General features: G+C 31.5%; 3 protein-coding genes across 3 annotated transcripts; 2 read left to right on the top strand and 1 right to left on the bottom strand.

The window, feature by feature from the left end:
* Window positions 1–619: 619 nt before the first annotated feature.
* Window positions 620–7,022, top strand: LOC131602011 (UDP-glucose iridoid glucosyltransferase-like). Its single transcript, XM_058873954.1, has 2 exons — window positions 620–1,147; window positions 5,948–7,022. The coding sequence occupies exons 1-2, from the start codon at window positions 640–642 to the stop codon at window positions 6,823–6,825; spliced, it is 1,386 nt and encodes a 461-aa protein (XP_058729937.1). The 5' UTR covers window positions 620–639; the 3' UTR covers window positions 6,826–7,022.
* A 7,978-nt stretch (window positions 7,023–15,000) lies between these two features.
* On the top strand, window positions 15,001–17,114 carry LOC131605173 (UDP-glycosyltransferase 76E1-like). Its single transcript, XM_058877563.1, has 2 exons — window positions 15,001–15,478; window positions 16,180–17,114. The coding sequence occupies exons 1-2, from the start codon at window positions 15,001–15,003 to the stop codon at window positions 17,052–17,054; spliced, it is 1,353 nt and encodes a 450-aa protein (XP_058733546.1). The 3' UTR covers window positions 17,055–17,114.
* A 28-nt stretch (window positions 17,115–17,142) lies between these two features.
* On the bottom strand, window positions 17,143–17,940 carry LOC131607055 (17.5 kDa class I heat shock protein-like). The gene has a single exon (XM_058879103.1). The coding sequence runs from the start codon at window positions 17,798–17,800 to the stop codon at window positions 17,324–17,326; it is 477 nt and encodes a 158-aa protein (XP_058735086.1). The 5' UTR covers window positions 17,801–17,940; the 3' UTR covers window positions 17,143–17,323.
* Window positions 17,941–18,198: the final 258 nt, after the last annotated feature.

Below are 18,198 nucleotides of genomic sequence, written 5' to 3'. Positions count from 1 at the left end.
TTTCCTGGTAAGGTTTTTAACGAGGCAATTCACATTCAAAGGATATTGTACTCTTTTCCTTCACTAGAATTTTTTCCACTGGGTTTTTTCTAGTAAGGTTTTAACGAGACATATCCTCAATGGACATCCAAGGGGGAGTGTTATGAATATTTATGTTAGTGGATGTCCATCCATCTCCTAGTTTTTCATCTTCCTATTTCATACTTAATATGTGTTTAATATGTGTGATTTTCTATCTTACTTGAGTCCTATAAATAGAGACCCATATTACAATGTAAAATACACTTGAAAGAAGATGATATAATATTGTTTTTCTCTTCTCTACCTCTCTTTGATCTTTATTATTTTAGTTAGTTTTATAACAGATATATCTAAATACATTGCATATCGTAACAATTAAATTTATTTGTGTGGACTTCCATGAAGTTTTATCTAATGTGCTCTAATAATGAGAAATGTAAGCCTAACTACATGAGAAAATAATGAATGTCACTATTGAGAAAATAAAAATGATTTGTTGAAAAAAGTGAGGTTGAGAATGAATAACTTATAACACGTGGTTAAAGCAAAACATGAGACAGGCAACCATTTTAAATAATACCAATAGCTAAAAAAATACTACATTTATTTAAGTAACCAATGATCCACAAACCTCTTACCAAAAGATTGATGGAAAACCAAATTAGGCTCCATTTGGTTCTAATACCACCTCCATTAAAAGGCCACATAACTCCTATGCTTCAACTAGCCACAATCCTTCATTCAAAAGGCTTCTTCATCACCATAGCACACACCCATTTCAACTCACCTAATCCTTCTAATCACCCTAATTTCAATTTTCTACCTTTCTTTGATGGTTTATCCAATACCCAAATCACTTCCAAGAATTTCATAGATATTGCTTCATCTCTAAATACCAATTGTGTAACTCCACTTAAGGAGACATTAGTTCATCATATGGCCAAATTAGAAAAGCATGGTGAAAAGATTGCTTGTATCATCTATGATGGATTTTTTCACTTCATTGATTCTTTGGCCAAGGAATTAAAGCTACCAAGCATAGTCTTCCGAACCACAAGTGCTACTAATATACTCACTTATCATGTTTGTGCTCATCTTCAAACCAAAGGTTACCTTCCCTTGCAAGGTTTGTGTATATTAATATAACTTCATGTTGTTGTTTTTTTTTTGTTTTCGCAAATTTCATTTTTTAGATCTTTGTTTTTGACAAATCGTAGTTGCTCAACCATGAAAGCTTAAAATGTGATAAAATATATGCCACTTTTGAAAATTATATTTATTTATTTACTGTGTGTGAAAACCTAAATCTTACTTAAAATATGTTTACTTATTTGTACACGCAAGATATCTCTAGTGGATAGGGGTGTGTCATGTTTGGATAGATATAAAGAAGTTTCTTTCATGGAAATCTTCACCTAATGTTTTGTATCTGTCATTTCAAAAACCGAAACATTATTTGGATACAGAGAGCAACACGCACACAGTAATATTAGTAATACGGTATAACCGAAACATTATTTGGTTACAGAGAGCAACACGCACACAGTATAGTATTAGCAACACGCACACAGTACTGAGCATTTCTTTATTTAATATATTTATTTTAAATAAAAAATTTTAAAAAATTAAATTAATAATAAAAAATTTTGTATATAAAAATATTTAAAATAGATATTAAATTTTTTCCGTATATCATAAATACTATTTTTTGTATTTAAAAATATTTAGATCAATAATAAATTTTTCCACACATATAAATATTATTTATGTTTAGGTATTATTTACAAAAAATATCTGAATTAATAATAAATTTTTCGTATATTAAAATGTTTAAATCAATAATAATTTTTTTCTTGTAGACCATTTTTTAATCAAAATTTTGTGATCATAAATACAATTTTTTGTATATAAAAATATTTAAATCAATAATAAGTTTTTCAAGTATACAAATATTATTTATATTTAAATATCATTTACAAAAATAACTGGATCATCAGTAATAAATTTTTCGTATATAAAAATATTTAAATTAATATAAATTTTTTCCGTATACTATTTTTGGATCATAAATATCATATTTTCGTATATAAAAATATTTAGATCAATAATAATTTTTTTTTTCATATACAAATATTTTTTATGTTTAAGTATCATTTACAAACATATAAGGATTACTAGTAAATTTTCAGGTATAAAAATATTTAGAATAATAATAGATTTTTTCCCCATATATAACAATAGGGAAAAGCTAAGCTTACACTGTTTTTTAACACTTACACCGTAAGTGTATGCATAAAACATACTAATTTTATATTTTAATAATTTACTCTACTTTGGTTTGTGTGCAAGACTCTTTTCCTTTGTTATTAAATACGGTGTACACAATACGGTGTTAAAAAAGGGTGTACAAATAGCACACATCATAACAATAGCACCGTTTATAAAAATATATGGATCAAATATATTTTATCGAGTACACAAATATTACTTTTTGTATGCATCATTTATAAAATTATTTAAATTAATAATAGAATTTGACTTTGACTCATAACAAACATTGATGCATAATTAGAATAATAAAAAATATTTTAGAAACTAATTTACTTGTTAATTAAAAAATAATAATAATCATGCATCAAAAGTGTATAATTATTTTACACATGCAAAAAATAAATTTTGAACATAAAAAACTTTTTTTAAAATAATAAGATTATCATATATAAAAAAAAAACAGTACAAAAGGAGAAGGAGGTCAAACCAAAACCCTCTCAAGAAGATATGAACCTAAAGAAAAGAAACTTAGCTTATTCTTTATAAAATTTGCCCTAAAAAAAATAGGAATACTACTCTAGTTAGTGTAAACATAGTTAGTGTAAGCAGTAATCATTAGCCCTATGTTTGCCAAAGAATTCGCACAAATATTACCTTCAAAATGATATAATTTAGTTGCAAAGTATAATTTAGAATAAAAGTACAATTAATTGCAAAAGTAAAATTTAAAAACAAAAATATAATTTAGTTGAAACAGTAAGTTTTGGACATAAAATAATGAAATGAAGTGGTTGACAAAAACAAATGATTAAAATAATATCTTCCAAAACTTTTAATTTTAATTTTTCTCTCGTTGAATCTTTGATGACTAATTAGTATGTATTTTATATGGTGTTTGTTATATGGTGTCTATTTTTGATGTCTAAATAGCACGGCTTTTTCAAAAATATTTCACTCATAAAATTTGAGTAGACCCTACGTAATTAATTTCTACAAGAAAAAATACCAAATTTTTATACGACTCTATTATTTCCTTAGTAGGATACATCATTCCCGTATGTATCATCCCCCAAACGCCTCATGCTTAAAGAGGTTCAAGTATTTTTCTTTGTTTACATACAAGAATAATAAGAGTGGAATGTGACTCAAGCAAGGTGGAATGAATTTTCGGTACAGCAGAGCGTGAGTGTTACCCTGCAAGATTAACACTCTAATTTCATTACAACTGAATTTATAAGATGTGAGTGAGAATGAGTAGAATGTTTGAGTCATAGTATGTGAAGGACTTTATATAGAGAGGTCGGTTAGAACTGTTCCCCCTTGATTCGACATTTCATGTGGATCACCATATTCGTTGATGGAGAGTTGGCAAGAGGTCGGAATTGTGTGCTCCAAGCCTGACTGAGGTCGTATATATTCTTATGTGCTTTGCATTTATTTGTGACTCGACATGTGGGCCTTGTGAGTCGTACATAACAACTCCCCCTCCCTGTTCTTGCTTGTTGGAACAAGGACTTTTTCGCGCGTGCTCCAAATCCGACCCTTGCTTGAAAAGGCGAGATAGTTGTGAAGCATATAATATTAGAAACATGTGCAATGAATGTCTTATTGCATAGTTGCGACGCATTGCTCTAGGAATGTCAATAATGATGCATCTCCATCTTCGAGTACTCAAGCGTTTTGAAGAGTTTGATGTGAGATCTCGATCGTTGGTGGTGTGGTTACATTTTCCCACGCATGGTGTCAAGGATTGAAGGTTGCTTGAAGAATATATACAAGGGTTTCTAGGTAATTATCCATCTATCGTCACTTGCAAATGCTCAAGAGCTATTTCTTTATTCTCTGTAGTTGCTCCTTGTCTTTGTCGGTAGTTTCTCACTAGCTAGAACTCCGACGTTTTTGCATCATCTTCTCAAGAAAACTCTGCATAGAGGGAATCATCAAATTCATCTTTTTCAAGGTAAAATTTAAAGGCTTGTCTCATGCACTTATCTTCTTTTTGCTATAACTTCTAGAGAAGGTAGTGATTGAGGATTTGAGAGAAGTAGCTTCGACCGATTATGACAGGGTAGTTGGTAGCCTCGCTCCTAGGAAGGATGCCAAAGGTTTTTCCTTTCTCGCCTTACCCTTAGCGAACCTTATTGTTGTGGATGATTTCAAACAGGAGCACCAGGCTCAAACCTATATCAGAGCACATCGTCGTGCTTTTAATTGCTACCCCACAAACGGCGAGGTGGGGTGGTGGTTTGAATCCCAATCTCGAGTGTATGCTCATGAGATACCCCTGCTATGCCCCCAAATTCGAACTTGGTTCGAGTTGACGTAGTGGAGACTCATGTATAAGCCTTAGAATGACTAGCTACCAAGAGGCGGGAGCTATAATCACCACTTTGTTTCATGGTTTGTTGTCTTTTTTTTGCAACTTTAATGGTGGAGTTTTGATTGCTTTAGTTGTACACCTATAATTTTTGTGACAACATCCCTTAATCGTGTACAACCTTTGTGATCATAAAGGAGGTAATTTGGAGAAAATGTTATTTTAAGGCAATTAGGAATTGTTACATAATAATGTAAAACAAATTTAACACATATTGAATAATGGTACTTAACTAAGCGACTACGTCACTACTTAGCCTCTTGGTGCGGTGTCTTGTGGTCGGTTTCAACCTTCTTTTCTAGGTGTCTCTTGTAATTATCACTTTAAAAGTAATTTATCCTATAATTGGTAGGATTACTAGTCCTTTCCTTTGGTGATCGATCGTTATTTCCCCCGATTGTTTGATCAGGGGGGCCATGTTGATCTCCATTGTGCTTTCTTTGCCTTTCACACCACTATCACACTACAATGCTTTGTGTATCCTTAAGCTCTAGCCAAATCACGACATCTAGTTAATAGTTTGTCGTGGTTGTTATGATATTTCATCTTGAACTGGACTGGAGAGGCCACCATGTCCAATGTTGTCGCAAAGGCTCTGCTTAAAATGCAGTTGTATGCGTGCTTGTCGGGGTTTATCAAAAACTACAGGTCTATTGTTCTAGTATCTCTTCCTTCTCCGAGCGTAACCATCAATTCGATGTATTTCCATGGGCGAGTTACCGTGTCAATGAAGACTTGTAGGTTAAAGCATTCGTATGACTAAGATCGTATCTAGTCTTTTGTGCTTTGCTTGTATTTGGGCCTCGAAATGTGGATCTTATGAGTGATCCCGAGCAATACCATAACCAAAACAACATTGAATTCTATGATTTTTCACATAAATAATTAGATATAAAAGGAAAAAGAATATTAAACTAATTTTAAATAATAAAAATTAAGTTATTGAATGTCAACGTCATTTTTTTATTATTAAAAAAATAAATTTAAAATAACTTTTTCTTATTTTTTTAAATCATAAAAATTAAGTTTCTAAAATAAATAAAAAACACTATTTTTTAAATATATAACAATTTAGTCTTAATTCATTTAACCCAACTCTATTATGAATAAATAAAATATCGCAAGTTCCAATTTTCACTCTGCATCTAATGTTTCTGGTAACTACCAATTGAACTCGTTTAACGATAGACTTATTTTTTTGAAGTTTTGAGCCAACTACTTTATCACTTTTATTTATTTATTCTCATATGAATGACTAATTAACATGTTACATGACAGATTCCAAGCCATCGGATTTGGTACCAGAACTAGACATGTTGCGATTCAAAGATTTACCTATATTCAATTTATTAAATCCACATGATTTTCTACATGGCATATCTAAAACACTTTCAATAACACCTTTAGCTGTTATTTTCAACACTGTGGAAACCTTAGAAGATTCATCTCTAAACCATCTTCAACATCTATACAATGTTAATATCTTCCCCATAGGCCCTCTACACATGATTTCCAATGAGTCCAATAATATTAGCATTCTGCCAGAAAATGATAGATGTATATCTTGGCTAAACAACAAACCAAGAAAATCTGTGTTATATGTAAGTTTGGGAAGCATTGCTAGTTGGGAAGAGAAAGAACTAACTGAAATGGCTTGCGGATTAAGTAACAGCCAGCAAAATTTCCTTTGGGTTATTCGACCCGAGACAGTAAAAAATGTTTCGGAATGGTTAGAATCGTTGTCGGAAGATGTTAAAGTAAGTGTAGCAGAGAGAGGTTGTATTGTGAAATGGGCACCTCAAAGTGAGGTTTTGGCACATGAAGCTGTTGGAGGTTTTTGGAGTCATTGTGGTTGGAACTCAACATTGGAGAGTTTGTGTGAAGGAGTACCAATTATTTGTCAGCCTTATTTTGGAGACCAGAGAGTAAATGCTAGATTGTTGAGTCATGTTTGGAAGGTGGGTTTGGAATGGTGTAATGTGATGAAAAGAGATGAGATTGAAAAAGTGGTTAGAAGACTTATGGTGAATCAAGAAGGGGAGGAATTGAGGAAAAGAGCATTTGAGTTGAAGCATGAGATTAGGTTGGCTTTAAATGGTTCTTCATGTGATGCATTAAATGGGTTGGTAAAGTGTATTCTATCGGTGAATGTTTGATTAGTAATAAAAGTTGATTATACATGTAAAATAAACAAAGAAATGAAATGAATTGAATTGTAAATATAATGGGGTTTGGGTTTCATTTGGCTTAATAGATGTTTTAGGTTTTAATTAAAATTGTCTGAGAGTTTTTCCTTTCATAGTTTTACTATGTTGTTTATAGAATTAGTTTCTACACTTGATTGTAAGGAATACTAATTTTATATCTCATTAATCAAATTAGTTACAAGATCTATATATATATATATATATATATATATATATATATATATATATATATATATATATATATATATATATATATATATATATATATATATATATATAGAGGAGAGATCAAATTACACCCGAAGAGTTACACCACGAGTTACACTCGTTCAATAACTACATCTCGAATTAATATTTTTTAAATTCAACCGTTGGATTGAAACATAATATCATATAGATCATACCTATAAAGTTTGAGCTTAATCTATAATGATTTACTATATCATCAAGATATCCAAAGATTAACGTCAAAATGAGCTTTCATATAACGTTAATTTTGATGTAATTCAATGACATAGTAAATCATTATAGATTAAGCTCAAACTTTATATGTATGATCTATATGATATTATCTTTCAATCCAACGGTTGAATTTAAAAAATATTAATTCGAAATGTAGTTATTGAATGAGTGTAACTCGTGGTGTAACTCTTCGGGTGTAATTTGATCCCTCCTCATATATATATATATATTTATATATATATATATATATATATATATATATATATATATATATATATATATATATATATTTCAATGGTTTAATTTACGCTACAAAACATCATAAAAAAATTTAAAATTATAATAAAAATTATCCATGTGTCGGCCAAAGTAACAAAAATCAAGATACAATCCACTCTATATGATTTAAGATATAAAACTCATTGTATGAGAAATTCAATTTACCGTTTCTCACCTATGCTTTTTACTACACTCATCTTGAATACATCTATGCCTACAAATTGCAGTCATCTATACTAGAGAATTTCAAAAGCGAGAATTGCCACATACACACATTCTTCTTTTCTTACATCCACAAAGTAAGTATCCAACACCGCATGACATATACAACATCATCTCAGTTGAAATTCCAAACCCTTCTCTTTAATCGAGATTGTACGAATTAGTCAAATCACACATGATGCATGGTCCTTGTGGTCTTGCAAGGATGTCTCCCTGCATGAAAAATAGTAGTTGCTCCAAGTTTTTCCCCAAAAAGTTCAACGAATAAACTATTGTTGATAAATATGGTTTTCCGCTATACAAAAGAAGTTCTAAAACTCACTTATCATTAAAAACGAAATCTCATTGGACAATATGTATGTCGTTCCGTATAACATGCGGTTGCTTCTAAAATATCATGCTTAGATTAATATGGAATGGTGTAACCAAAGCACTTAAATAAAGTACTTGTTCAAATATATTCACAAAGGATATGATAGGATCACCGCTTCCGTTGTTCCTTCAAATCGATCATCCTCGACACAACAACAACCACTTGATGAAATCAAGGAATACCTTAACTGTAGGTATATGTTGCCCAATGAGGCGTGTCGGAGGATCTTTTCGTACAAAACTCATGGAAGGAAACCATCTGCAGAGCACATGTTTTACCATTTAGTGGGTGAGAAGACATTATTCTACACTGATCATGAAAGGATGGAAAATGTCATTGAAAAGGCAAGTGTCACGAAATCTATGTTCACGTCTTGGTTGATTGCAAATGGACAGTTTGAAGAGTCTCAAAATTTGACATATGCCCAATTTGTTTCAAAGTTTGTTATGAGAAAAAGAAAAGAGCGTGGAAGCCTAGGAAAAAAGGCTTCACTATTGGAAGACTAATTTGGATTCCGCCAACTACTGGAAAACTATATTATCTAAGAATGATGCTCACGGTTGTCAAAGGACCAAAGACATATGAAGACATTCGCAAGGTAGGCGAAACACAACATCAATCCTTTAGGGATGCATGCTTTGCGATGGGTTTCCTGGAAGATGATAGGGAGTATATTGGTGCAATTATATAGGCGAGTCAATGGGGCTCTGGACATTTTCTTAGAAAATTGTTTGTTATTATGCTGCTCTTTGGAACTATAAACAGACATGCTCATGTATGGAATCAAAGTTGGAATTTGCTGGGTGATGGTCTTTTGCATTTCCAAGGAGATTTGGCAAATAACCGAGGTCTGCATCGTTAAGCCATTTTCAAATAAAACATTACAATGCAAACCATTTAATTCCTGTATCTATTTTCTTACAGAATTGGAATTGACTGACGAGGACTTGAAAGATTTGACATTATTAAAGATTGAGAAATTACTTCAAGCAAACAGGAGGACTCTTACGGATTTCAAACCTTTTTCCCTATCCATATGGTTAAGTCCTTCAGCAATTCGGTAATCGACTCATTTATGAAGAGCGGAGTTATCACGTTGAAAAGATGAAATCTAAATTCCAGAATCTTTCCAGTGCTCTTACAGTTTCATTATTTGTTCTACGCCAGAATCAATATTTCTTATTTTCAATGTGTTTTATAATTTTGTTTCAATTGACAGTTAAACAGTGGAACATCTATGAAAAAATATGCAAACAGTTAACAACCAAAAATGAGGAGTTTTTTCTTGCATAGTTATGGAGGTGGCAAAACATACATGTGGAAAACACTTTCCACTTCTTTACGGTATAAACACGAAATTGTATTAATTGTTGCCTCCAGTGGAACAACATCACTTTTGTTACCTGGAGGTAGAACTGCACATTCTAAGTTTAAGCTACATGTCCCAACATTGGAAAACTCTACATGCAATATTGAATGAAATGATGACCATGCCGAACTACTTCTCCAAACAAAGTTAATTATTTGGGATGAGGCTCCTATGTGTAGCAAATTTTGTTTTGGGGCTCTTGAAAAAACTTTAAGAGATGTCACGAGTGATGATAGCAACTCAATGGAATTTTTAGGGGTTTGGTTGTTGTTTTTGGTGGAGATTTCAGAAAAAATTTATCAGTTATCCCTAGAGGGAGTAGATCCCGCATTTTTTACTCTAGCATCAATGCATCCTACATATGGCATTCTTGTGAGGTATTGATTTTAACAAGAAATATGTCTTTGTAAGGAGTCAAAGCGTTGAAGAAAAGAACAAGATTGCTGACTTCTCAGAATGACTTTTATAATTAGGGGAAGGCAAGTTTTTTTAGCCTAATAACAGTTATGCTGATATTGATATTCCTCGTGATATTTTAATTGAATCTTTTGATGACCATGTTGTTGCTATTGTCGAAAGTACTTACCCTGCTTTCATGGATAACTATAAATCTTATGACTATCTCAAGAGTCGAGCTATCTTAGCTTCTACAATTGAAGTTGTTGATCAAATTAATAACCACGTCTTTCAGATTATGCCAGGTTTTAGCTTCTTTTAATTCATTAGTTTAACTTTGTATTTCTATTTATCATTGGACTACCAAGACTTATGCCTACGTATAATTTTTTTTCTTTTTTCAGTAGAATATTATAGCTCTAATTCAGTGAACAGATATGAAATTCATGATAACTCCATTATTGAAGTCCTTAGTCCAGAGTTCCCCATCTCTCTTAGAACTTCGGGATTGCCCAACCATCTCATAAAATTAAAAATTGGCACCCCAATTATGCTTATGCGTAACATTGACCAATCAGAGGGTTTGTGCAATGGTACAAGGATAATTGTGACTAAACTTGCAAACCATGTCCTTAAAGTTGAAGTAATGGGTGGAAAAGGCCATGGGAAAGTCATTTACATTCCTAGAATGGATATGTCCTATTTACAATCATCTTGGCCTTTCAAATTGAATAGACGGCGATTTCCAATAATTGTTTCATATGCAATGACCATCAACAAATATCAGGGGCAATCATTGGATTGGGTTGGACTAAATATTCCGAAAGATCTTTTTAGCCATGGTCAATTATATGTCGCTATTTTTAGAGTAACAAGCAAAAAAGGAATCAAAATTTTAATTCATGATGACAACAACAACCCAAAAAAACTCTATGGCAAACGTTGTTTACAAAGAAGTGTTTGCAAACATTTAGTAAGTTATATACACTTAAATGTTAAATATCAATATCTATAAATTCTTACTAAATACTTCAATGTTTCATTTTCAGGAGGTTTAGGCTGATGCGTGGAATTTTTTGTTTAGCTAGTTGTTTTGATTTTTCACGTAAACTTAATGCAACACTCTTATTTGGTTAATTAACCACCTTTTGTTTGGTTCGTCTATATGTATTTTTGCAACCTTCTTTTTATTTCATTTGTAATTGTTCTACCTTTTTATTTATGAAGAAGAGAAAATTGGGTATATCTATTTGTCATACCTCAAATTTTCTCAAGTATATTTATTACTATTTCCAAAGCATTTCATTTCAAATTTTTATAATAGCTTCGTTGGTAGTTGTGTAAGGGTGTCAAGTACAAGGTCGCAAATTCGAACCCCATTGCATTTCTTTTCTTTTTTTGTTGTTTTTGTTGAAAAAAGGTTAAAAAGTCAAATGTTGACTTATTTTTAAATTTTAATTATTATTTTCATATTCAAAAAAGAAAAAAAATTCAAATCATACCATTTCACCAAATCCATTTTTTTTATCATCAGATCAATCATAAGATACAAGCCCGTCAATTATTCCTAATCTGTACAAACTTGGTCCCCAAGTTTCAATCAGATTTCCTACCATTCCCAGATTCATCAATCACATTTATTTTCTTGACCTAATCTTCATCTACAAATAGCCTCACTTTCTACACCAATTGGTCATCCATAATTCACAGAAAAATTACATACATACATAAATACCAAGTTAATTTTCTTCATACTTAGGAAAACCAACACCTAAACCCTAAGCCTTCAATATCCATTCGTGCGGAATCTCGCACCAAAGGAGAAAAGAAAATAGCGAAAAGGAAAGAGAAAGAAAAGAAGGGAGAAAGTAGCTTACATGGCCATGGCAAGTCATGTAAGTCCTCAAACCCTTTTTATAGCCTTTTAATACTTGCATGTGTTGTGTTTACGTTTGAAAGCATGTTAAATTTGAGTTTTTATTTTGTTTTTCTACTTTATAACTTAAACCTTTTTTTATTCTAATTGATAGAGATATATGTTATTAGTTTTCATTAGGTTTATTATTATCATTATTATCACTATTTTTCTTTTTCTTATTTGTAAAAGATTTACGAGATTTTTTTTAAATAATAAGCTAGCTAATTATTATGCTACCTTTGTGTTCTGGACTGGCCAGACAAGTAGGAACGACCCAATCCACACCCACTCTGGTACGGCCCAACGACCCAAGCCCAATCACCTACGGATAGAAAAAGTGCTCTCTCTGTTGCCCGTCTCCGAGCTATCCGCAATCTGGACGATCAGATCAGCTCTAACACCACTGGTCGAATGTCAGGCTCCCAGGATCTCGTCCCTATCGACCAAGAACGCTCATTTGCTCGAACAACAGCTAGAATCGAGCAGTCTCCCAGGATTCTTAGGTTTACTCATAAAATCCTGGCAGCCACACGTTTTGGGCCTAAATCTGTGAGCTAGCCCAAAAACACGGACTGTTGGCCACGCACTGGGGTACTATATAAACTCTCTCCCTCTAGAGAGAGTCAGGTAACACATTGTCATAACGCTAAACACTTACTCGTATCTGTGACCGTATTGACTTGATCGTCGGAGTACCTTGTAGGCACACCCCCTCTCTTCTTCCTCAACACTGTGCAAGACGTTCGTGACCCTTTCTAGTTCTGATCGCTAGGTCAATACACTTTTGATTATTTCTTACGTTACAATTAAAAAGTCAATCAAGTCATTTTCATAAAAACATTTAATTTTAAATTCCAATAATTTGAAATAATTTGTCCAATCTCACTCTCACCCTTTTAATCAATCACACCCCATATTATTTTTTATCCCTTTGTTGTTTTTGTTTTTTTTCTTAGTTTAGGCCCAATAAACCATACGTGAATAATACTTACATATTCACTTTTGCACTCTAAATTGTAATTAAATTTTAGATTAAATTTAATTTAGTTTAATTAATTTAAATCTTAATTATTTTTTAAAACCCTATTAATTTATTTAATCCAAACCTCAATTTCTTGTTACAATCTCCTCTAGAATAATTTATCTCTTTTATTTTAGGTAATTTAGTTTAGTTTTTCTATTTTAGTTATTATTCTTTAAAAATCGAAAACATATTTCATTTCATTTAATTATTGTTAAAAAAACAAAAAATAATAAAAATACAAAAGCTACAAAAAAATGCCTTTTTTTAATTAATTAGATTAATTGAATAAAATCTTGTACATAATCCAAAACACTTTTTATAATCAAATCTAATTAACTTTTTGCAAACAAATTTGACCGATGGATGTACATCCACACTTTTCTGAGCTGAATTATTGGCGTAGGCTGCATCATTCGATCATTCAATCTAAAACACCTTAAAATCAACTCAACGCATGAAATTAGTTCTTTTTGTCCTTGTGCGTCAAATCAATTTTTTCCCCTTGTGCAAGTCAAAACAACTTTTTCATAAACTAAAATTACTCAACAGACCAACTTTTTTAAACGAACTACGTGCTCTAAATTCCTCATTACACCTGGAGTTACGTAAACACGGGGTTTTGAAATTTTGGCGAGCATAATAATAAAAAAACATTTTCCCGTTTTACCCTCTTTGTAAATAATCTCTTTTTTAATAAATAAATAAATAAATAATAAACAATGCAAACACTTAACCCTTGTCTATTAGGATATTTCCGTTGAATACAACATATGTGTGGGGTGTCTAACACATTCCCCTTGCATAACTGATTCTCGAACTCATATTTAATTGTGATGATCATCTTATCCTCTTTTCTTATGGTTTTATGGTTATTTCCATTTTTTAAGAATAAATTAAATTTAATGGTGATTCTGTGTCTATTTCAAACGTTTAGACGCTTGTATTTTTCGCATCGCGGCGCTCTTCGAAATTTTATTATTTCATATTGTCATTCGGGCTTTATTTTTGAACCATAGGGACAAAGAAAAAAAATGGAAAATTGTTTTTTTTTTTTTTTTGAAAAGAGGGTTATTAGAGTAAAAGAGGCACTTGTAATTCAAGTTAATTAAAATATATTACTTTTACATCATACCAGTGTTTAGACGGGCACTTACGTACCCGTCGCTTTTTTTAATTCGCACATACAAGTAAAATAAAAAGATATTATTTATTAACGGTTTTAAAAAGTGAAGAAAATTAAAAAAATTGAAAAATTATGAATTATAATAGTGTGAGATAGAAGTTATTTTTATTTAAAATTAAGATAACCAATTTTCACTTAACCAACTTTTACTTATTATCTTTAAGTATCTTTTTGAAAATTTACACTACACCAAAACATAATTTTTCATATATATATATATATATATATATATATATATATATATATATATATATATATATATATATATATATATATATATATATATATATATATATATACTGTTAAAGATATTATAAATAAGTTATAAACTAGTTTTAAAAAGTTATTTTCATTAATTTAATTATAAAACTTTATAAATATAATCAAATGTTTTTCATTTTGGATTTTTTTTTTTTGAAAAAGGAAGATTATTGTTGTAAAAAAGACACTTGTAATTCACTTTAATTAGAATGATACTATTTTATATAGTAGGTAATAAATAAGCCATAAACTATCATTAATTTAATTATTATAATATAATAAAATATATGAGGTCAACAATTTTAATTTTAAATATATTTATAAATTCATCCATTTAATACATACTTTTTTTAATAATAAAAATTAAAATGAAAGATTTTATATAAAATATGACCAATTCATTATATTTCCATAATTTACATATTAAACTAAAGACATATTAATAATTTAAAAAATTATATTGATGGTTCAAACCAATAATATATAAAATATATTTATTTTACTTTTTAGCAAATAATTTATGACTTTTTTTTAGTCAATAATGTCAAAAGGGTATGGATGAAATACCATAGAAATTTATATAAAGGGGTCCCACTGCAGGTAACCAATGACCCACAAATCTCTTACCCAAAGATTAATGGAAAATCTAAATGGACCCCATTTGGTTCTAATACCCCCACCATTCCATGGCCACATGACTCCTATGCTTCAACTAGCCACAGTCCTTCATTCAAAAGGCTTCTTCATCACCATAGCACACACCCATTTCAACTCACCTAATCCTTCTAATCACCCTAATTTCAATTTTCTACCCTTCTTTGATGGTTTATCCAATACCCAAATCACATCTAAGAATTTTATAGATATCGCTTCAACTCTAAGTACCAATTGTGTATCTCCACTTAAGGAGACATTAATTCATCATATGGCCAAATTAAAAAAGCATGATGAAAAGATTGCTTGTATCATCTATGATGGATTTTTTCATTTCATCGATTCTTTGGCCAAGGAGTTAAAGCTACCAAGTATTATCTTTCGAACCACTAGTGCTACTAATTTTCTCACTTATCATGTGTGTGCTCACCTACAAAACAAAGGGTACCTTCCCTTGCAAGGTTGTATATTATTTTAACTTCATGTTTTTTTTTTCACAAATTACATTTTTGAATTTATTGTTTAAATAAGGTTGGATATTATTTTAACTTCATGTTTTTTTATTTCACAAATAACATTTTTGAAATCATTGTTTTGAAAAGTCATTTCTAATCCATCTTATCTAAATGCAACGGGGTCGGGTCTGACCTAAGCACAAAAAAAATTATAGATAAAATAAAGAAACAAGACATTGACATGTAAATAATCAGACATGACAAAAATATCAATTTAATTAAGTATAAGTGCAGAGAAAGTTTGATTTTAAATTATTAAATGTATATTATTTTTATTTTTAATAATTTTATTATTTATTTATTCTTTTTTTTTAATTAAAAAATAACTTAAAATATATCTTTATGTGTTATGGTTGAAATATATGTGGCCCCTATCACTTTATATGAAATCTATTTCTAAATTGAGAGACCAACTCATATTTCAACCAATAAAAAAGTGAATGTTAGAAAGAGTGTTAAAAAGTGTTACTAGCACTCCTTAATTCATCTTACTGTTGTTTCGCAGTCCATAATAAATTCATGAGTATAGCTTAACACTTTACATTGCCTTATAACCCAAAACATAACTTCACATGAGACCTCGAAATTTATTTATTTTTAGACGAAGGAGACTGATTAACATGTAGTATGATGTATGACATTGACAGATTCCAAGTCATTGGATTTGGTACCAGAACTGGAGCTGCTGCGATTCAAAGATCTACCTATTTTCAATTTAACAAATCCACATGATTTTATACATATCATATCTAAAACACTTTCAATAACACCATTAGCTGTTATTTTCAACACTGTGGAAGGCTTAGAAGACTCGTCACTAATTCAACTCCAGCAACAATACAATGTTAATCTCTTCCCCATAGGTCCTCTACACATGATTGCCAATAAGTCCAATAATATTAGCATTCTGCCAGAAAGTGATCACTGTATATCTTGGCTAAACAACAAACCAAGAAAATCAGTGTTATATGTAAGCTTGGGAAGCATTGCTAGTTGGGAGGAGAAAGAGCTAACTGAAATGGCTTGCGGATTAGCGAACAGCGGGCAAAATTTCCTTTGGGTTATTCGACCGGAGACTGTCAGCGATGTTTCGGAATGGTTAGCATCGTTGTCGGAAGATGTTAAATTAGGTGTAACAGAGAGGGGTTGTATTGTGAAATGGGCACCTCAACAAGAGGTTTTGGCACATGAAGCTGTTGGAGGTTTTTGGAGTCACTGTGGTTGGAACTCAACATTGGAGAGTTTGTGTGAAGGAGTACCAATTATTTGTCATCCTTATTTTGGAGATCAGAGGGTAAATGCTAGATTGCTAAGCCATGTTTGGAAGGTAGGTTTGAATTGGTGTAATGTCATGGAAAGAGATGAGATTGAAAAAATGGTTAGAAGACTTATGGTGAATCAAGAAGGGGAAGAATTGACGAAAAGAGCAACTGAATTGAAGCAAGAGATTAGATTGGCTATGAACGGTTCTTCCAGTGATGCATTAAATGGGTTGGTAAAATGCATCTTATCATTAAATTAAATGTCTGATTAGTGATTTCACACCAATTTAGATTGTTCAAGTACCATTTCTCTAATTGAATAAGAGTACATTTTTTAGGTTATCAATATAACTAATTAATGTTTATTAAGATCTATAGATACAATATATGCGTTCATAATAGTTAATACCATAACATATAGCATGGTAGCAGATAACACTCTTATAAATCTACATAAAGAAACAGAGATACATAACCATAGTACTACTTAGTGTTAAGGAAACAAACTGAAGAAACACATAATTATTAATTAGTCGGTGCCTTCAATTTCAACGACTCTAATGTTCCTGCCTGCTCCAGAACCAACGGATTGTTCAAGTTTAGGAACAGTGACAACAAGAACGCCATTAATCATATTAGCTTTAAGCTGATGAAGGTTACCATCATCAGGAATCTTGAACCTGCTCATGAAATTCCCACTCTCAACACTAACCTGAAGCATCCTCTCGTCTTGGAGCTCGACCAGCACGTCTTCGTTGGTGAAACCAGGAAGCACGATCTTCCATATGTGAGCTCTGGGTGTTTCTTTCCAATCCAGACGGGTGTTTACGGATGATCCGAAGCCGAAGTCAGGGAAGAAATTGGAAAAGGGAGAAGAGAGTGGGAGGTGAAAATCCATGAAAGGGTCCCACTGTAACATGGAATTTGGATCCCATAAGTTCAGAGAGGAGTTGGAGTTGGAGTTGGAAGCGTTTCCTTGGCCTTCGTTGATGGGTACTATCGACATCCTTCCAAAGATTGATTCTGTAACAACTTAGCATGTACTATTGTTGGACGCTAAGTCTGGAAGGTGTTTATGAATGAATGGATTCCCTTGCTTTGAACGTTCTAGAAACTCATAGAGACTTCTACATTTCTACTTTTCCTGTTTTTAATAGAATTATGGCTAAATTACAGTTTTGGTCCTCCTGTTTTAGGTTCTTCACGATTTTGGTCTCCTATTTTCTTTTTAAACAGTTTTGGTCCCCCATTCTAATTTTGTCCATGAACAGTACATGTCCGTACATGAACAGTGCATGAACACTTGCATCAAAATTGGGATGAGGGACCAAAACTGTTTAAAAAGAAAATAGGGGGACCAAAATCGTGAAAAACCCAAAACAGAGGGACCAAAACTGTAATTTA

Source organism: Vicia villosa, linkage group LG5, assembly GCF_029867415.1.
Source record: "Vicia villosa cultivar HV-30 ecotype Madison, WI linkage group LG5, Vvil1.0, whole genome shotgun sequence".
NCBI classification, from domain to species: Eukaryota; Viridiplantae; Streptophyta; class Magnoliopsida; order Fabales; family Fabaceae; genus Vicia; species Vicia villosa.
The sequence above is the reverse complement of the archived record's forward strand: the minus strand, read 5'-3'. Positions and strand labels throughout refer to the sequence as shown.